Source organism: Pyrus communis, chromosome 16 (genome assembly GCF_963583255.1).
Source record: "Pyrus communis chromosome 16, drPyrComm1.1, whole genome shotgun sequence".
Lineage (NCBI taxonomy): Eukaryota > Viridiplantae > Streptophyta > Magnoliopsida > Rosales > Rosaceae > Pyrus > Pyrus communis.
The window spans coordinates 16,218,380-16,240,737 of NC_084818.1; the positions used below are offsets into that span (position 1 = coordinate 16,218,380).

Sequence of the window (22,358 nt, forward strand, 5' to 3'; positions counted from 1 at the left end):
ATAAGAAACCAAATATGTTGTATTTCAGAACTTGGGGTTGTTTAGCTTATGTTCGTAAACCTGATCCAAAAAGATCAAAATTGGCTAGTAGAGCATATGAATGTGTTTTTATTGGTTATGCATGTAATAGCAAAGCATACAAATTTTATGATTTGAAAAATCATGTCATAATTGAGTCACTTGATACTAACTTTTATGAGAATAAATTTCCGTTTAATTTTTGAAATAGTGGGGGTTCTAATTCTTCTAAAATTTATGAACCTGCTGTTGTGGAACATAGCAAATCTGCATTAGAACTGAGGAAAAGTAAAAGAGCTCGAATAGCTAAAAATTTTGGGCCTGATTTTCATGTATATAACTTACAAGAAGATCCTAATACAATTTAAGAAGCTTTGACTTCTTTAGATGCAGATTTGTGGCAAGAAGCTATAAATGATGAAATGGACTCCCTGGAGTCAAATCAAACTTGGCACTTGGTGAATCTTCCACCTGGTTGCAAAACAATAGGTTGCAAATGGATTCTTAAAAGAAAATTAAAACCTGATGGATCAATTAAAAATTTTAAAGCCCGACTTGTTGCCAAAGGCTATAGACAAAGAGAAAATATTGATTTCTTTGATACTTATTCACCTGTGACTAGAATAACTTCTATTCGTGTATTGTTTGCTGTAGCTTCTATTCATGATCTTGTTGTGCACCAAATGGATGTTAAAACAGCTTTCTTAAATGGTGAATTAGATGAAGAAATATATATGGATCAACCAGAGGGTTTTATTATCCCAGGACAAGAAAATAAAGTTTGCAAGTTAGATAAGTCATTTTATGGATTGAAACAAGCTCCTAAACAATGGCATGCAAAATTTGATAGTTTGGTTACTTCGAATGGTTTTAAAATAAATGAAAGTGACAAATGCATCTATTATAAGTCTGAAAGTAATATATGCACTATAATATGCCTATATGTGGATGATTTGCTTATTTTTGGTTCGAATATTCATGTTGTGAATAATGTCAAATCTTTGTTATGTGCTAATTTTGATATGAAAGGCTTGGGTGAAGCTAGTGTAATACTTGGTTTGAAAATAACTAGGTCCGAACATAGGTTTTCTTTAGATCAATCTCACTACATAGAAATTTTTTTAAGAAAGTATAAGTATTTTGATTGTAAACCAGCATGTACTCCTTATGATCCTAGTGTAAAATTGTTCAAGAACACTGGTGACAGTGTTAAACAATCTATGCGAGTATTATTGGTAGCCTTCGTTATGCTACTGATTGCACTAGGCCTGATATATCTTATGCCGTAAGAGTTTTATGCAGGTTTACTAGCAGACCTAGTTTGGATCATTGGCATGCTATAGAGAGGCTTATGAGATACCTTAAAAGAACGAGGAATTTCAGATTACACTATGAGAAGTTTCCCGCTGTCCTAGAAGGTTACAGCGACGCTGATTGGAATACTCTTTCAGATTACTCTAAAGCCACTAATGGATATATTTTTAGTATTGGTGGTGGGGTTGTGTCATGGAAGTCTAAGAAACAGACTATCTTGGCACAGACTACTATGGAGTTAGAATTAATAGCGCTAGCTACGGCGAGCGAAGAAGCAAGATGGTTGAGAAACCTACTGTCAGATACCCTTTTATGGGAGAAACCGATTCCAGCAGTTTTGATCCATTGTGATAGCACAACGGCAATAGCTAAAGTGTAAAACCGTTATTATAACGGGAAAATGTGACAAATACGTTGTAAGCACAGCACTGTAAGAGATTATCTCTCTAATGGAGCTGTAAGAGTGGATCATATACGGTCTGAAGAAAACTTGGCTGATCCTTTGACGAAAGGACTAGCAAGAGAAAAGGTTTGGAAAACCTCGAAAGGGATGAGACTAAAGCCCGTAGAAAATTGAGTCATTTGTGATAGCAACCCAACCTATAAACTGGAGATCCCAAGAAATAGGTTCAAAGGGTAATAACAAGTCATAAGTGATATAAGTGAAGTCTTGCTAATTTTAATTTGGAAAATTATTCCATGTCCATCCCTAAGAAGCATGACATCCTGAAGCGTTTTTAGGTTCAGATTTTTTTTCCTCTTAGTAAGGTCTATACTCTATGTTGAGTGGGATATCTAGCTACAGGAATATCCTTGATAGTCTTACCTATGTACAGGTTCAAGTTGAGAAACACCTTTATTTATGTTTTATGATATGTTGCTTGATATATCTTTTAAATAAAAACAAGTGGGGGATTGTTAGAGCAGTTATGTTTTTATTTAAATATTTAAATATATCTATGTTTTGTTTTATTACCGATATTAAAAGTCAATTAATTTTGGCTTAACGAGTTATCTCCCCTAAATATGAAACATGCAATTGAACCGTTTTGTTTTATTTTTCAGTTTGAATTGATTTATGTTTTGTCCCGTTGTGTTTTTTTTTATCCATTTTGATTTCAATTGCCATGATTCCTTGCGGTTTGGATTTCAATTGCTTTGATTCATTACAGATTGCAATCTCAACGTATTTGTTATTATAATATATATATATATATATATATATAAAGGAAGGATTGAAAATGTGTATCGACATGAAGATTTCAAAACAAGTTCATAAAGATAAATCTATTGCTAAATACGAACTTGGAACATTTTGTGAACAATATGGTTTACTTCCAATCGCTCCTTCGAGTAAAAAGAAAAAAGCCCAACAAACCAGCAAGTTTTCTAAACATCAATCCAGATTTTATAAAAACAAAAAATCTTCCAACAAACCTTTTCAAACAAATAAATTTTATGAAAAACCATCTTCAAACAAAAAACATTTTCGTAAGTCTAAAAAGGATTTTCAGAATAAAAAGGGAAAATGTTACAAGTGTGGTAAATTTGGTCATTATGCAAATGAATGCAAAGTTAAGAAGGCTATCAACCAATTAAAAATCTCTGAAGAAGAGAAAATTCAACTTATTCAGGCTTTAGAAATTAGAAATACCGACTCTAGTCAATCTGATAAAAATTCCGATTTTTCCGTCTCCGACTCTAGCAGTTCTAGCGACGTCTCCTCGCCAAACATTAAGTTTGGGTGCACGGACACTTGTTGTAATAAAATTTCAGTGCTTAACAAGCAAGAAGAACAAGAAGAGTTTTTAATGGAATTAATTAGTAAAGTCGATGACCCTGATTTAAAATCTCTTTATTTGAAAAAACTCAAAATTTTGATTTCTCCTCATGAACCTGACACTAGTCAAACTTCTTCTCAAAAGATTTCTCTCAGCACCACTTTGGAACGGTTTAATAAACCAAAAAAGGATTTAACCATCAAGGATTTACAAAAAGAAATTAATCAAATTAAATCAGAAATTAAGTTTTTAAAATCCGAAAATACCGAAATTCATTCACAACTCGGTAGAGTACGTACGCAAGAGCTTGTCCAAGAACAAGATGGTTCTTCCTCAAATTCCGATTCCGACGCTTACTCAGCTAAATCTTCTTCTTCAAAAGAACTTGTTTTAAGTCTTTTAGACAATATTAGAATTAGAAAATGGTATTCTAAAATCAAGATAATAATTGACGATTTTCATTTAGAAACCATTGCTTTGATTGATTCAGGTGCAGATTTAAATTGTATTCAAGAAGGGTTAATACCTACTAGATATTATCATAAGTCTACCGAAGTACTCAGTGCGGCAAACCAATCCCCAATGAAGTTAAAATATGAAATTCCCAAAGCTCATGTTTGTCAACAGGAAGTTTGTTTTAAAACTCCATTCGTTTTAATTAAAAATATTTCTGATCCAGTTATTTTGGGACTCCCTTTCATTGCATTAATTTATCCTTTCAAAGTTCATCATAACTGTATTTCTACCAAGGTTTTTGGCCAAAAAATTACTTTTGACTTTTGCATGGAAACAGATCTTAAAAAGTTAAAACAACTTCAAAAAGATAATGTTTCAAAAACTCTCAACTAGATTACTGCAAAATCCCAACAAATTGCATTTCTACAAGAAGAAATTATTCACAAAAGAATTGAAGAACAGTTGACAAACAAATCTTTATTAAATGTTATTCGTCAGTTTTCTGATAAGCTTACTAAAGAAATTTGTTCCGATCTTCCAAATGCTTTTTGGCACAGAAAACAACATATTGTTAAACTCCCTTATATTAAAGATTTTGTTGAATCAAAAATTCCCACAAAAGCACAACCGATTCAAATGAACCAAGAAGTTTTAGAGTTCTGTAAAACAGAAATTAATCAACTTTTGGAAAAAGGAATTATCCGTAAAAGCAAGTCTCCATGGTCTTGCCCTGCTTTTTATGTCCAGAAAAATGCAGAATTAGAACGCAACGTTCTCCGATTAGTTATTAACTACAAACCTTTAAATGATGTTTTAGAATGGATCTGATATCCAATTCCTAACAAAAGAGATTTGATAAAGAGACTTTCTCAAGCAACTGTTTTTTCCAAATTTGATATGAAAACAGGCTTTTGGCAAATCCTCATAGGAACACCAGAAGATTATTGATCAGGCGGCAAAGCCTGATCAATAATCTTCTGGATATTTCGTTCTTCAAATTGTAGTTCAGGAGGAGTTGGCCTGGGATACCAGTTTTTTGTAAGAGAAGTAGGGTTGACCGAATGAGTACGAATACGTTTTAAATCAAAAGTTGGTTGAAGATCAATGTTTTGAAAAATATTTTCAATATTTTGAATAGCAGAACTAGTTTTCGTGTCCTGAGAAGAATCTGAATCAGATGTATTTTCTTCTTCGACAAAAACATCATTGTTTTGCAAAACATTAACAACTTTCTCTTTTTTGAGCTCAGTGAGCATATGATCAATTTTTTGTAAAGTAGTCATGGATTTTAAAGCAGTGGAACTTGAAGAAGTATCAGTAAAATTTACTAAAGGTTTTTCTTTTTGAGAAGATTTTGGTTGAGACAATTTGTCGATTTTGGTTTCAATTTTGTCTAATTGTTTTCCAATAGTATGAAGACTTTGGTTCGTAAAATTGTTTTGTTCAATGATAGGTTTAAAACCAGAATCCTCTTTTGGAATTTTGAAAGGAGTTGCGGGAATGCTGGTATTACCAGTGGAAATTAAAATAGTTTCTTTGGGAGGATGACTGCAGGAAATCAAAGTTTTGTCTTCCTTAACCCAATTTTCTTTGGTAACAACCGTAACTTTATTTTTTGTGCTTACTTTCATTAATTAAACACCAATCTGAAGGGAGACTAATGTCTGACCACCTAATGGTTCTTGGTACTCTTATGTTTACGCTTTCTTGGGTTGTTTGGATCAAAAGAGTGTGGTCGCGAGGACTTTTGTTCAAAGCTTGAAAATTCATGTTTGTGCCAGTGACTTTGTAATAAATTCTAAAAATAAGTGCCAAAGGTTGTGTTCCTTCCAGGACTTGGTACCCGGAGGTTTTGATATTAAGAGTAAGAGCTTTTAAAACATGTGGATCTGAAAGACTTATGGTGAGATCGGGAAAGCAATCAAAATGGATAGGTCCGTTGTAAAGACTAGATTCGATCATTCCGAGTATACTATCGTTGAAATCAGTAAATCTAGCGTCGTGTAGACAAAATGGGAAGTCCTTCCTCATCTTTTTTGACCGCAAAGCGTATCTCATCTCTGGACTGAGAAGTTAAGTGCTTCTCCCACCAAGAATGAAGCATTCCAGTGAAACCAGTGACGAGAAGATCAACAATTATATATATATATATATATATATATATATATATATATATATATATATATATATATACACACACCAACATATATAAAAAAAGAAAGATACAAGTTATGCGGATGTAAAGAGGCTTAGAGAAAAAAAAATAGTTTTACATATTGATTTAATCGCAACATATCGAAAGGGTGTAAGTTTGAAGGTTCTTCCATTGTGCAAGGATGAACCTTATCAAAAGAAGAAGGTTATGGGCTGTTTTATCCTGGGGACGACGTGGTGTTTATGAACTGCTTGCACACTTTGGGCAGAGCCGCGAAACATCTTAAAGAGAGTGACTTAGTCCGCGACTCAACCCAATAATCATTCACCATTCAAGGCTTCTACATTTTTTGGGTAACTTTGTTCCTTTCTATTTCAGTTTTCAACAATTATAAATAAGTCATATTGACCTTAAGTTTGTAATCTTTTGCTTATTATTAATAGTTTACTCTCCCTTTCGTCTTAGTGAATTATAGGGCTTGCTAATTGATTTTTAGCCAAATGATTCTCATTCAATTCTCCTTGTTATTTAACGATAAGATTATTTATGCTGAATATATCTAAATGATAAAAAGATGTTTGAAATTGAGTATAAAGGATGAAAAATACTACTCTAAATAACTTGACTAAGCTCGTCAATACTTTTCTCTAATAAAATTGAGAACTTAAAGCGTTGTAAAAAATCATGAATGAAACTTTGTAATATATAATTTGACAAAATTATCCCTAACTTTAGGCCGAGAAGCAAGGGAATTAAACTGTGTAACACTTTAACACAATTCATCAATGAGATTACAAAGTTTTATGATGATTGTTAACTAGGGCTGGGTTCGATAGGCAAACTGTGTCAAATTCCTTGTGCCACCAGCCAACCATATATACACAATTACCGAAAATCATCTATTGCCAACCAACCGTTATCTTGCAATTGCCAAAACTTGGTTCAGCCAAAACTGTTGGTCAATTCAGTTGGTAAATGGCATAACGGGCAGTAGCACCTGATATGATACAAATTATATAATAGTTCACAAACTTTGTAAGCATATATAGAATGTCATTGTTTCATAAGGCAAGCAGCAACTAATATTGTATATACTTGCAATTCTAATAAGGCAATAAGCACAAGGTAACAAGCAGAAACTGATATCATATATACACAAAATATTATGATTTAATTATACTCAAATCACATTAATTTGAACCTTGTAAGCATCATTCATATGATATTACATCATAGGACAGCAAAAGCAACTAAACTAATATAGAATGGAAATCAAATCATTGCTTCATAAGGAAACAACAATGTTAGCAAGATGGAAATCAAATCAGTTGTGTAATCTGTTATAGGAGAACAGGTCACCAGCGTGGTGGCTGTTGATTCGTCAATGAGAACAGGAAAACTACGAGTAAGGCTACGTTACGGGAGATCATTAGGAAGTGCTGAGTAGAAAGAAACTGAGAGTTGCATGTGGGTTTTAATTTTCTAAACCCTAAAGGCTAAGACTATTAAATGACTTTTGCATGCAAAACAATATCTAAGATAGTTTGAAAGTATTTAAAAACATATATATTGGTCGGTATGGTATACCGTCGGTATAACAAAACACAAACCAAAGCCGTACCGTTAATGATCGGTTCGATTCTATGCCAACTGATTTTGAAGATATACCAAAATACTACTGTACCAATAGGAGCCCCACCGGTTCGGTTTGGTCAGTAAGTCGGTACATGGCAAAAAGTTCCAGCCCTATCATTAACTCTACACTTTTTAAATGATTTTTCAAATAGATCACGAGATCTCAATTTTCTCATATTACACCATAATATTTTAAAATCACAACAAATCAAAAACAAAAATAACAAAAATAAAGATATTTGTAATGTGGAATATAATAATATGATGATGTTCTATATCACTTGTATATAAGGTGATTATTCTATAAATACGAATCATTTGTCTTCATCTAGTACTAGCCTTCATACGCTCACGCGCGTGCAGTAGACATTTTTTAAATCATGACGTGCTACGCGCAACTTAAACATTTTAAATGTATTTATATGTGTTAAATTGACAAAAGGAAAGTTAAATATTTGAAGTAAATGAGTAATTTTAGATCATGCTAGAAGAAATCCCTCATAAACCAATTAAAGCAACTGAATCCACATAATAAAATCCGTCTCTATTGAATTTACATTATTGCTAACCCATTGTGAGGCTAAGCTCACCCCTCTCCTACTTAGTGTAGATAATATCGTTTGTTCAAAAAAAAAATCATTTGATAACTAATTTAATTACATTATTATCCGTGTGCGAAAGACCTTTTTTATAACCGACATTACATGCCTCTTAAGATGTTTTGAACGTGTTTAAAAATAGAAAAAAAAATAATATTTAATGAACAGCTGATTGAATCACATTATTGCTAGCCTATTGTGAGGTACTAATTATTAAAAAAAATTATAATAAAAAAATGTACAAAAAAAAATTAATTATTAAAAAAAACATTGTTAATATGGCAAAAATACCCTTGCCACAGTTAATGCATTATTTTGAATTGGTTTTGAAGTTTTTTTGTTTAAAAGGCTTTTTTATCTAATTATTTTTAATAAAGCTTGTGAAACAAAAAAACACTAATCATTAAGCCATTGGCTTTATGTTTAAAGATATGTCACTTTAACATATACTTTTCAAGTGAGGGAATGGTGCCACCTTTTGATGGGATGCCAAAAGTTCGGCATCTTTATGAGATTAGGCTAAAATTGTGGGGCAGATTTATAGAGTGAGAGATGCCTTTTCGACTTTGCCTTACTGTTTCTGCCTTTGACATTTCCCTAGCTTGGAGTAGATTCTTTTCCCTTCTTCCTCTTAAGTCTCCTCCTATTGAACAGTCATTATAAACCACGTCAATATTTTATGTTGACTTTTTTATAAAGAAAAAGAAAAATAAAAAATGAGAGAAGAGAGGAGCGGAGGGAAGAAAAGGAAATTTGGAAGGGTAAGAATCCTACCCTCATATCTTATGGGCTGAGATGTGATGATACGAGTGAGTGAAGCAAGAGCCATCGTTGCTAATGAGCAAAGGCTTATTCACTAGCATGGGCCACCATGATGCCTAATTAAGTTTCACCAGTAATAACAATCTCCCTCTCAAAAAGTCCCTTAAATCTCTCACAACCCATGCCTAATCATTTTGGATTTATTTACCACAACACATTTTGAAACGAGATTTTATTTCTTTTGGTTTTTTAATATACACGATATTATATACATTAGGAGTGTGGAGTGAGTTAAGTCTCACAACAAGTTAGCCACAATAATTTGGTTCGAACTCACCTTTAGTGAGAATTGAACATAAGATATCTTGCTTATAAATGAAGATGAATAATACTAAACCGTAGTAATAAACACTAGTAACATTTGATTTCTAAATAAAAAATTAACTACTTTTATAAAAGTGTACAAAATCCTATGATTTTCATTTCTAGACGTGTCTCCACTTTGCACCAAAATATTCAATTTTTATGAAAGTTGTATATCCCTCTCATCATTCCAAATTTAAACCAAAGTTGAAAAGATGCATAATTGAAGTGAAAAAGATCATGATCTATCAATCAACCAAATGAAAAAGATTACCAACTTTCACACACACACACACACACACACACACGCACACACACAAGCATCCAAGTAAAGTTACCCTCCTTATATCATAATCATAACAATTCCAGAGGAGGGAGTGCTTGAAAGTTGTTCAACTTTTCCCAATTCATAAATTTCAAAATTGAAACATCATGTGTGGTCGGGTCTCGCCGTACGTGACACCTTTTGGAGAGAAAGTAGGGAATTTTATCACAATAATTTTTTTTGTCAAACGATATATTTTGTTATATTAGATATTAAATTAGTAATTGACGAGATTTTAACCCACGCCATCATACAAGGGCTTCACCACAATAATTTACCCAAAGTGTAATTTTCACTTCCTTTCTTTCTATTTCTTCCCCAAACACTACAATTAGTTACAGTACGCTTGAATATGGAGTGCTGCCAACCGAAAAAAAAAAAAAAAAAAAAAAAAAAGAGAGAAAAATATTGTATGTGGCTAATAAGATGCATGGCACGCACATAGTATAAATTTTGTTTATACAAGTTGAGAACAAGGTTCTAAAAAACGTTAGGCGTTAGTCGGGAGGTGGGCTGGCACCTAGTGCCTAGGCGGATTTAGGTAAATTTCTTGTATATCTTGTAAATAAGTGCATATTGATACTTGCAAAAAAATTATACTTGTATGAAATCCATAGATAAGATAATAAAAGAATGATAAAATGCAAAAAGTGTATCCAACAAGTCCAAAATTCAAAAACACATTAAGCATATATGCCATATAACCATAGTGAGGAGTATTGTAGGATGACACATGTACAACAAGTTCATAATTTTAAATCACTTAGACTTAGATAGGATTATTTTATTTTATTTTTTAATTTCATTATAAAAAAAAAAGAAAACCGCCTAGAACCGCCTAGCCCCGCCTAGCCGTGCCTAGAGCCCATCTGATTTTTCCCACCGATTTGCAAGAAAACGCATCAGCTCACCACCGCCTAATGCCTAGGTGGCTAGGCATTTTTTTAGAACATTGGTTGAGAAACGAATATAAAGCATGAATGATGCCGCACATATATTGGTGTAGTCTTCTAAACCATTATAAAAAATCATGAGAAAATTGGAGAAGTGATCTCTTAACTTTAGCTCAATTGAAGTTTTGGTCCCTAAACTAAAACATCTTGAGTATTGGTCCTTAAACTTGTAACAATGTGAAGCAATAGTCTTTTTTGTTTTTTTTGTTTTGTTTTGTTTTTTTTTTTTTTTAACAAATGATATTATCTATACTGAAGGGGAGAGGGGTGAGCTGAGTCTCACAATAGGCTGGTAATAATATGGTTCAAATTTTTTTTTGGCAAGAATCGAACCTAAGACCTCTCACTTACTCGGCAAAGCAATAGTCCTTTTAGCTAATTTCGTTGGAACCAATACTCATAGCTTTTGAGTTGAGCGACCAAAACTCTAATTGGACCAAACTTCAAGGACTATTGCTCTAATTTTCTAAAAAACTGATAATCATGATAAAAAGGGTTTTTTTTTTAACTTCAGGGACTAAGCTGGACTGACTTAATGAAGCGTTTGGAGTAGTGTCGGACTAAAAAGAAGGATAATAACAAACTACAATATTATATTTTTTAATTCATATCTAATAATATTATATTAATTAATTCTATCTTTTTTATTCTAATAAAACTCTCCCTCTCTCTGGAAGCCTCCATCCTTTTCTCCCTCTTTATCTCCCTCGTTCTCTCCGTCCCATGCTTTCCTTCCCTTCCCTCTTTTTTTCCGATTAATTGCCAAATTTTTTTTAGCAAAACGAAGAATCGAGCTTGGTTTTTCAGGTTTTTGTTTGGTGCAAGATTACAACTGGAGAGAGCTTTCCCAAGTCCGTGGATTCAATCGGAGCCGCAAGTCTATGGAGCGGCAGAACCGGCTTGCAGTGATGCCTGGCGAGCTGACCGGTGACGAGTTGGGGAAGTGAGAGACGGCAATGGCTTGGTGGCTTGGATTTCTTGGATTCGTTTCCCCAAACCCAATGTTGCAGACTTGGAGATCTTTTGAGATGGAGAAGATGGAGGAGGAGAGAGAGAGAGTTAGAGAAACAGAAGGCAAGTTATCGCTCAAGCCTAGGGCGAAGCAAAGCAACATGAGGTGAAGCGAAGAACAGAAACGGGACTACGAACCCCCTTGTTTTTGGTGGCTCTTGCTAAGCCCACCTAGCGAAGGATTTAGTCGGCACGAGTCCGACTTAATCCCATTAAACACAATCCCAATTTACACCAAACACAGGACTATTGATTCTAGCTAAGTAGTCTAGTCCAGTGAAACTTAAGCCGGCCAAACAAACGCGCCCTAAAGGAGTGTGGGAGTGGACTAAGTCTCACACTGGGCTAGCCATATTAATGTGGTTCGAATTCGCATTTGGCGAGAATCGAACTTAAACCTCTCACTTACAAGTGAAAAATAATACAACTAAACCGTATTATTAAGTGGCTCATGATAAAAAGGTTTTAAAGTTACTTGAATATATACTAATAATTTTGATATTTAAATGTGATGGTAATTTTGAGTAAACCTTAATTCTACTCAATTTTCTTACATTTTGACAAGAAGAATGATTGTCTTAGGGTGTAGAATTGTATCCTAGCGCTTGGTCTTTAAATTTCTAACAACAAATTAATTTATTAGGTTTTTAGTATCTAACTTTGATCCCATTTAGGATTTATCGGGATGTATTGTACATGAAGTTTGATAGACTTTGGATGATTTTTAAATTTAAGTGTATTCAATACAGACTTTTAAGGAGTCAACAAAAGTCTCCCTACATTGATTAAAGACTTTTTATGACTTCTAAAAAGTCTATGGAAATCTTGAGGTATTCACTTATGACTTTTTGTGAGTCTATAAAGAATCTAGTGTATTCAAAATTTCACTTATTTTGCCACTTAGTACTATGATCCAAAGATATTCCTCTTTACTTATAAGTAAGAAGTCTTAGGTTCAATTCTCACTAAATGCGAATTTGAACATTACTATGGCTAGTCCATTGTGAGGCGTAGTCCACTCCCCCACTCCCTTAGTGTAAATATTAACATTTGTTAAAACAAAAAAATCACTTATTTTAAAGGATTTTAAAAATTCATGAATTTTAATGGACTTTTAGTGCTTTTTATAGAAATTTTTTTGTCATAGCAAGTCAAGCCTTTCCTCTAAGATTTTGATGAATTTCATTTTTCTTAATTCTCTGATGATATACTCCACCACCTACTATAATGGAACAACTATCATTATCACCATTTTCAACACCATGTCGCCACTACTACCTTACCATGATCATCTACTCCCCCACCCCAACCATTGTCACCATTAGCTCCACCAACGTCATTGTCATGAGCATCATGACCACCACCTACATCACCATATACCACCGGCATCACCACACCATCACCACCGCCCCCATCCTTGCTCCTCTACCACCCTAACACCACAATTGCCACTTGACACTTCCACCACCATTCTTGCCGCTACTGTTGCCACTACCACCTCATAAGGGCACTTTGTCATAGTCCTAGTCACCATCTCAATAATGAAAACTTAAAATAAAATAAAATAAAATAAATAATGCTTATTAATAAATTGGTAATTAAAAAGTCCATTACAATCCATAAAATTTTAAAAATTCTAGCTTCGAATGCTCTAGAATTATGCAAAAGTCTATCATGTAACTCAACAAAAGTATATCATTAAAAGTCTACGAAATTTTATGGAATTTATAATAGTTAATAAAAATTTACTAAATCTGTGAAAGTCTATCACTTTTTACTCAACAAAAATCTATATAAATCTTAATACGATACAAAGTTGATAATTTTTAACCTCAAGCCTAAATTGAAGTTATAAAGGAGACCGATCAGATATCCTAAATGAAGTGAGATTTTCTCGAGTAACTAAAATGGACATAACTAAGGACAAAACGTCCTGCGCAGAAAATGCATATTTATCATTTAGGACTTAACTAAAATGGACATAACCCCGTGATTCGGGATTTGCTTCTAGTTTTGATGACAAGAAAATCACATAGAAAACAAACATTAATTTTTCTTTCAACGTGTGATATGTATAGCTCAGATTAGTTCATATGATCATATCGGCACCACTTATTTCAATCCAATCATCCATGAAAATCATGCCTCTAAATTTTATCTATTTGCCAAATCTAGTTCTAACTGCTTATGAAGGATCTTGGTGCTTTTTCTCATTTGGTTTTGGTTAACATCGTCACAAAAGGACCTTATTGTTTGAGTTGCTGGAGATCAAGTTTTTTTTTTAAGATCCGTTTCATAGGCTGGTTATTGGCGACACTCTTTCAGCCAGTGGTGGTGGCATTTTTTTAGGGTTTATGTTGTTTTCACTTATGTGAACTTCGTCAGGGACCATGCTTAATTTATTTGATTTCGGCTTTCTTCTTGTTAGTGTGACTTTTGCCCATGTGTAATTTTGCTCTTGCGTGCGTGTTACTTTTATTTTATAGTTGTTTTGTAAATGTGTTTGATGTACTCTTGCATTTTAGTCATAAAATTAATGTGTTTTGATAAATAAATATTCTAGTGTCACATGTCAGATGTGGTATCAAGAGAAGTTTTGATGACTCTAATATGACGCAAGAATGCAAGAAAAAACTATATAAAGCTCAAGTAGTTCATATTTTTTACTCACATTACCATTGTAGTCCCTGTAGTTTTAATTTGGCCAAATTAATGCATATGCTTGCTTCCAATGTATCATTCCATTGTTAAAATCAGAGGCTTATATGCTAAAATGATCATTATGTTTGATTATTTTTTAGTTGTTGCACGTTATCTTTTTGGCCAATTGGCATTTTACTTTTAAATATAGCAGGTATCCTAGCACACATTGGTGTAGACCTGTTTTCTATGTAGACCCGATACTGCATAAGACAACAATGTACTTTTGGCTCTTGAATATAACGGTGTGTCAAAGCAAATACGTCAGTGGGAAAATTTCAATTAAAATTGGAGGTTCGAAACTTTTACTAGCTTCCGACACACCCTTTGAGGTTGAATTTAATCTTATAGATGTTTTTGTTTCACCTTTTACTATACTATAAGTTTTTCTAACTTTAATTTTATAGTTTTCAAATGATAACCACTTTTGCTATTTTGTGAAATGTTTATGCATTTTCTCTTCAACTTTACTTATTAGACATAATTGACCAACTTTCCCCGTTAATGGAGTCACTCACAATGAGCTAGTAATAATGTGGCTCAAATTTGCCTCTGCGCGTGAATCGAATCTAAGACTCCTCACTTATAAGTGAAGATGATTACTATTAAACTGTAGTACTAAGTGGCAACACAATGACTAAATCAACTAATAGAGTTAAACAATATGGGGGAATCTCTTGTCCACCCACTTGTGATTATTAACGTTTGTACAATCATTATAATCGAAACTTTTCATTCTTTTATTATTATCTAAAAATCATAAAAATCATTCAATTTAGAGATCATTTAGTCATTTATGTGTGTTGAATATAAATGGTTTAGTAACAACTACCATTCTCATGATAATGTTTGGACTACACCAGTTTGTTACTATTAGGAGGTTATTCCTTAATATTACAAAATTATTCTGAGTTGGTTAACCCTAACGAAAGTTCAATGGATAAAGGTACTACGTTAACAGCGGAACATGTTCACTTTCAGAATGTAGATATTAAAAATGAAAAATCTCAAATCATAACTTCATACAACGTAATGTTTATTTCTACACATAAATAACCAAAGTTGAGATGAAATTTCTGTATTATATATTAGAGGTTTTACAGTATAACATAAGCAAGTATTTTGATATTTAAGCCTAAAATAGAAAGGGAAGGAAGGAATTCACAATCGACATTCGTGGTTGTAAAAAATAGACAATAATAGAAATTTATGTGGATCTACTTTAAAGACAACTAAAAAGAGTTCATTTCACCTTAGGTCTTTTTTTATTTTTTATTTATTTTTTTTGGTCAAAGAGTAAATATTATTAGATACGAATTAAAATGTTTACATCAGAAGCCAGAGAATTGAACAACCACTCTGGTTCAAAGCAATCCCACATATGATAGCCTTCCACACGCGCGACATAAGATGCCACCTGATGCGTAGCCCCATTACAGGCACGGGGAGTGAAAAGAAACTCAACCGAACTTAATTGCTACTATAGATGCTGAATATCTCAAAGAATACCTTCAATGACGGCATCCAGTTGCAATACTCCATTTAACATGTCCACCATAACCTTCAAAACTGTTTCCAATTGAACTATCCCAATGCCTTTCTCCACACAAGCCAACAAAGCCGCCTTCATCGCTTCCACCTCTGCCATCAATCTGGACTCACATAGAATGTTTCCCACACCTCCAGTTCCTTTGAAAATACCAGCAAAATCTCTGGCAACCCACCCAAAGCCAAGCCCCATCACAATTTAATTTAATTGTAAAGTAGGAGTAGCCGAAATTGAAGGAAAGATGAGAAAAAATCGGTTATGGTGGTTTGGACATGTGAAACAAAGGCCTACTAACACTTTGGTTAAAATATGTGATTACGGGACAGATCTTAGGGCCGAAAGGATATAGGAAGACCTAGGAAGACTTTGGAAGAGACTATAAGAAAAGACTTAGAGTACTTTGATCTAACAGAAGACGTGATACAGAACTGAGCGCGATGACGTTCTAGAATTCATATAGCCGACCCCACTTAGTGGGAAAATGCTTTGTTGTTGTTGTTGTTCATTTGAATTATTATATTTTGCTTAACTACAAACATGGAGATATTAATGAGAAAGGATCCTCCTCAGATCCTCTTTCTGACGATCTCGGAGATCCTTAAATCACATTCGTTCATCGTACATCGTGCGGTCAGAAATCAAAGTTTTTTTATATTTAAAATTGAATATAAACAGTACTTAATGAAAATTGGCTGCAAGATATACGATGAACGTATGCTATTTAAGGATCTCCAGAATCCTCACAAAAAAGATCCGGTAAGGGTCCTCACTCAATATTACGTATGAAATGTAATGGAGGGCAACGTATGGAAGTATATGCACATTAATGATAATTTAATGGAGGGCAACGTATGGAAGTATATGCACATTAATGATAATTTAATGGAGGGCAACGTATGGACGACCCTCATGGAAAAAAAATAGCCATGCTTGGTTGCTAAAAAAAAGTAGCTAGTGAAGCTGAAATAACACAAATTAACAAGTGTAAAAATCATAGTTTTCAATTTTAATTATTCAAACAGGTGTCTATTTGTAATTAATTTTTTAACAGCATTTGCTGCTCTTCTTCGGAGCATGATTAGAAATAAAAAATATGTTGGGGGTATCCATCATTTATGGGTTTTGTTGTATAATAGCCATTAATATTTTAAATTTTTGTTTTTTTAACAAGCAATATTATGTACATTAAGGGTAAGGGCAAGCTAAGCCTCATAATGGGCTAGTATTTTTTTATTTTTTATTTTTTTGAACAAAAAATATTATGTACACTAAGGAGAAATAGTAAGTTTAGCCTTATGATGAGCTAACAATAATGTGGTTCAAATTTACATTTGACGAGAATCGAACCAAAGACCTCTTACCTACAAGTGAAGAGAAACACTACTGAACTGTAGCCTTAAGTGACATCAATCTTTTAATTTTAAAATAAAAAATAAAAGAAAAGGAAAACAACAAAAGAACTGCAAACAAACGCACATGAAAGATATTTGATTCGTATGAAAGATATTGCGGCGGCTAACTATACCCCGAATCTCGCCACCAATCACTCCTAGACGTGATATATAATATTCAACAAAATAATTGAAAAATAAAAAGAAATTTGAAAGAGTAATATGAAATTAAAGGATAGGGAGATTAATAAAGCAAGCAAGCAGACAAAGCTCTCAATTATCAGGCAGGACCGTGAGATTTCGGAGGCCAGTGCAAAATTTATAAAATCACTCTTCTTTAAGATAGTTTTTTAAAAAAGTAGAACAATGTATTGATTTTAGAAAATGATCACTTAAATCAAAATAAACTTTAACATTCACTGATTACAAGTTTACAAATATTATTAATTATAATTAAAAAAACTACAAACATAACCTTTACTAAATAATCAAAAGCAATTCAATCTTAAACAACCAAAAATAAAAATAAAAACTTCAAAACTCTAACTTTAAAATTTCACTTGAATATATGATATTATTATATAATAAAGTTGAAAAACTATCGTTTTTTGGGATTTCATTATTGACAATCAGAATATCCTATTGTACTCCATATTTTTATATTAAGTAATGTTAGAAAGATTAAATTTGTAAACAAAATTTTGTAAATTAAACATGTGAGTCGATGATTAGTTTATTGGATTATTACTTAAGCAATAATATATATGCTCATTTCCTATTAAGGACATATTATTTAGTTTATAAATTTAGTCATCCTAGAATTACCTTTTTTATATTAAAAAAAATTACACTTATAAAGAATGCAATGAGATTTTAAATGCTAACAACAGTCATTTTTTAAATGTAGAACATCATTACATAATATCATATGGCAAAATTTTGGAGCTCTTTCAAATTTGAAGCCTGTGCTAAATCCCTTTCCATTTAGTCTGAGATCCAGACCGTTAAAATTTAATTCAACGGTTACAAACAGAGAGCATCTTTAAAAGTGATAATAACTGTAGCCATTAAATCAAATTCTAACAATCCAAATCCCGAACTAGATGAATTTGATAAAAAGAAATCCGGAGATGATCATTTTTCGTGCGTCTGCACATTTTGCTCATCCCCAACGCGCCCCCTCTATTCTCAGGCCATTTGTGCGGTGCAGTGCTACTGTGCTAGTACGAGTACATTTTGCTTCTTGGATTCAGATATATTTAATTATATATTTATTAAATATTTTCTACCTATCTGCTTGATCATCGATATTCCAGAGATCTAAACCGCTCATTTGTGAAAAATAATGTTCGGGAAAGAATCATGCATGCATTCAGGTTGCAGCTAATTACAACAGTGGTCCAACTTGACCAAAGCCATGTATGACCACACATTTTAGTATTTGAGTCACAAAAAGACCCAAATTATATAAATGGATCGTGTATAAAGTATGAACAGAAAAGAGAAAAAGAAAGAGGAAGTCTATTATTTACATATAAAGAGAGAAAAGAGCAAAGGGAAACAAAAAGGGTCCTCATAATTTAATTATGTTGGTGGTGGTCATGGTTAAAATGGAGGGAGGCCAACCCACAGAGATTTGATGAATTTTAGTGTAATGATTTTGGTTGTTGAGAAAAAGCCTAATCTGAGGAGCAAATCCATGATTCCACCATACCTTCGCTTCGAGGAGTGGTAGTAGTAGCAGCAGCAGCAGTAGATGAAGGCACATTGCCGGCATGAAGTACAATATTCGACGAAGGACCAGCAGCCGAGTAGTTGAGTTTCCCATTGCCGTAATTGCCATTGATAGAACTCATTAGTCTTTGATGATCAACGATATTGTCGCTGTTGTCAATGTTCTTGTTGGACCCTGTTCTGTCAGTACCCCAGCTTGGACCATTACTAGTGTCGTGCATGGAAAGCGCGGCGTCCGAGGAAGATACAATGTTGTTGGAAAGCGCATTAACATTAACCTGCTGCTGCTGCTGATGAGTCAAACCAAAATGTTGATGAGGACCCCCCAAAGAGCCTGCTTGATGATGATGAGGTGGTGAAGTAACGGACATTAATGGGTATTTAGGACTTTGTTGTTGGGACTGAAAAAGGGATTGGAAATTGAGAACTTGTGAGGAAGATGATGATGATGAAGGGTTTTGGTTTTGCACATTGAGGAGATTGTGATTTGTGGAGGATGAATTAATAGGATCAAGCAATGAAGATGGTGGTTGGTGCGTCACTTTTTGCGCAAAAGGCCTCAAAAGGTATGGAGGAGTAGCGTCCAAACCTAGACCCCCTCCTCCTCCTCCTCCGCCTCCTGCTGATCTCATCAATGAAGAGGCAGCAGCAGCACTGCCAAAAAGGTCCAATCTGCTCCTCGCGAAAGGTGAGGAAGAAGAAAATGGAGGAGCAGGGATACCTGTAAATTCCTGAACCATGGCTCTGAAATTTGTGGTGTCCGTTGTCAGCACCGTCGTTGGTGCTCGCCTCGACGCTCTCGACCTCTTTTTCGGATTCCGCACAACACCGTTGTTGTTGTTGTTGTTGTTGTGGGTTTGGTTGTTGGGAGCCGAAAAAGAGGCAGAAACGTTTTGAATGTCTTGTGGAATCTGAAGCGCCGCAAAAGTAGACGACCCGCCTCCTCCTCCGCCGGCGGCTGCGCCGCCTCTGCTTTGTCCTAATTGGTTGATACAGGGACTGGTCAATATGGGTTGGCTGAGACCGGCTAGATCGGTGGGATTGGGGTCGGATCTTAAGGTTTTGGACCACATCATGTCGAAATTGAGGAGCGGATTTGGGTTGGTGAGCCTGGATGATAACGGATCGAACATGTTTGATAGAGGGTCCATTTGGTGGTGGTGGTGGTGGTGATGGTGATGGTGATGTGGTGGTGGGTTAGACATGGGACCGAGTTGACTCGGTTGGTTACTGAGCACGGCGGAGATTGACTCAGCGCGCGAATCGTACTCGTCATCGCCGCCGCTGGAGGATTGCATACTCCCACTGTTGCCAGAATCCATGCGAGATAAAGAGAGAGAGAAATGGAAAGACGAACCGGAGGGACAATATGAAGGAGTAGAGAGATATTTGGTTACTTAAAATACAAACTCATTTAAGAAGAGCAAGCTACCAAGCAAACAAGGTACAGAGAGAGAGAGAGAGAGAGAGAGAGAGAGAGAGAGAGAGAGAGGTGAGCTAAGCTGTTGAGAAAGTACCGCTACAAGCGTACAAGAAGCCATATGGATGCATGCCTGCTGGAATTAATGAAAGCCGAACTGAGATCTGAAAGGAGGGGAGAGGACAGAGTTTGGTAGGTGGTTTGTCCTGGAGCTGCAAAAGGGTATGCCGTGTGCGTGCGTGAACAAGAGAATAATAAAGAACCCAAGGCCACGGATGCAGACACGGATCATGAAAATTGATGGTTGCAGAAAGAACGGAAAGCTATTAGTATTGTCCGAGATCCAATCCCTTCTTCTTTTTACTATTTTTGGGTTAAAGGTCAATTAGGGTTTGAATATACAGAAGACGAGAGAGAGAGAGAGAAAGAGAGAGAGAGAGAGGAACATGGGTTGTTCCCTAGCCTTTTCTCTTCTCCAAAAAAGAAGCTGCTTCTCTGTTCGAGGTTCCATTCAAAAGATCAAGGTGGGGCAGCCATAACCCATGTCTGAGAGAGAGAGAGAGAGAGAGAGAGAGGAGAGTGGTTGTTTTGGTTCAGTATGAAACGAAGAAACGGAGATATGAGGTTTAGCAGCATGTTAAGAATTATATAATATTTAATTAAGTTAAAATTAAATTAATTTAGTTTTTTTGGAATATTATGAGGTGGGCAAGCAACCGAATCAGGGATGATGGCTGTTGACTGGTACTATAAAAGGTTAGAGAACCACCATAACCACCGTTACTTTTAAAAAAACCCATTGAAATATTAAAAATTTAAAATAAAAAGCCAAGCAAAATAAATAAAAATCCAAAGCATTTGAGCTAATTATTGTTCTTCTACATGTCAAAAAAAAATTTTATTTTTTTTATTTTTAACAAACGATTATTTACTCTAAGAAAGAGAAATGATGTAATTAGTCTCGTAATAGATTAATAATAATATAATTCAAATTTATTTTTAGTAAGAATCAAACCTAATACCTTTCACTTGCACATGAAAATGAATACTACTAGATCATAATATTCTGTTTAGAACATTAATCCCATGGTTAGGTTTAATTATGCCATGGTAAGTTAATAAACTACCTACTTTCTTTGTTATTTTTATCCAAAATTAACCTATGAGTCTACGATGAATAGATATTTCAAAATAAATATTTTACCGTAGCAATGTTTGACTAGGTCAGCAAATTGACATAAAATATCAGAAAAAATGATCTGGGGTTATCATTGAAGAAGCTCAGAGAATCTTTCAGAGTCTTTCCCTGCAGAAAATTTAGATGGAAATAGTGATGTATCTGTCTAATCTACCTGCTGGAATCCTATTTGTAGTTAGATTAACAATTTAACACTACTTTTATACCCTTCCGCTTTCTATTTTCCGGAAATGGATAATCCACTTAGTATCGGATTCAGATTGTTGAAATTTGATTCAACAGTTATAAACAGAAAGTTTTTTAAAAATGATAATAACTGTAACCGTTGAATTAAATTTCAACAGTCCCCTTTTCCTATTTTCCTTAATGGCAGAACACTGTTTGCAAGAAAGAAGAAGAAGAAATCAATCTATATCTTTGTTCGGATAGATCAGTTCAACAACATCTTAGGTTCGCTGCAACCATCAAAACTAATAAAGAACCAAGAAATGTTAAATTCCATATAGCGTCCACATGAAATAAGATATAACCATACTTAATTATAATACTTAATTATAATTAAATATAACACAACTTGGGTTGTAGACATATAACGTCATTATCGTTCTTTCACGTCATATTATTATTCTCCTTTATACATTTTTTTTCTCCTTGTAATGTATTTTCTTTTAGAACAAAAGTGTGATAATGTATTTTTGTTATCAGCCTATATTTGCATTATGGGGTAGGAAAATAAATTAGTTGTGAACTCATTATTTATGAGATTCAAACATAACACCTCTTATTTATCAGTGAAAAAGAATATCAATAGGCTAATCATTCCTTGTAAAATATTATATATGAAAAATTTTATTTGGACTCATATGATGATTACACCCAATTGAACAATTTTATTCACCAAATTATCAAATTTACGTTTAATAAATAAGAAAAAAGAAAAGAAAATAAAGATGGGTGTTTTCGTCTCTATTAGTAACCCTAAACCACCACACCC

The 22,358-nt window shown here is 34.0% G+C and overlaps 1 protein-coding gene across 1 annotated transcript; it reads right to left on the reverse strand.

Annotated features, from left to right (window-relative positions):
• Positions 1-18,434: 18,434 nt before the first annotated feature.
• LOC137720962 (uncharacterized) lies at positions 18,435-20,762 on the reverse strand. Its single transcript, XM_068460087.1, has one exon. It carries the CDS (start codon positions 20,066-20,068, stop codon positions 18,692-18,694), a length of 1,377 nt encoding a protein of 458 aa, XP_068316188.1. The 5' UTR covers positions 20,069-20,762; the 3' UTR covers positions 18,435-18,691.
• Positions 20,763-22,358: the final 1,596 nt, after the last annotated feature.

Excerpts from the sequence above, each read along its gene's own strand:
- LOC137720962 (XM_068460087.1), bottom strand. The coding sequence starts at position 20,068 with ATGGATTCTGGCAACAGTGGGAGTATGCAATCCTCCAGCGGCGGCGAT.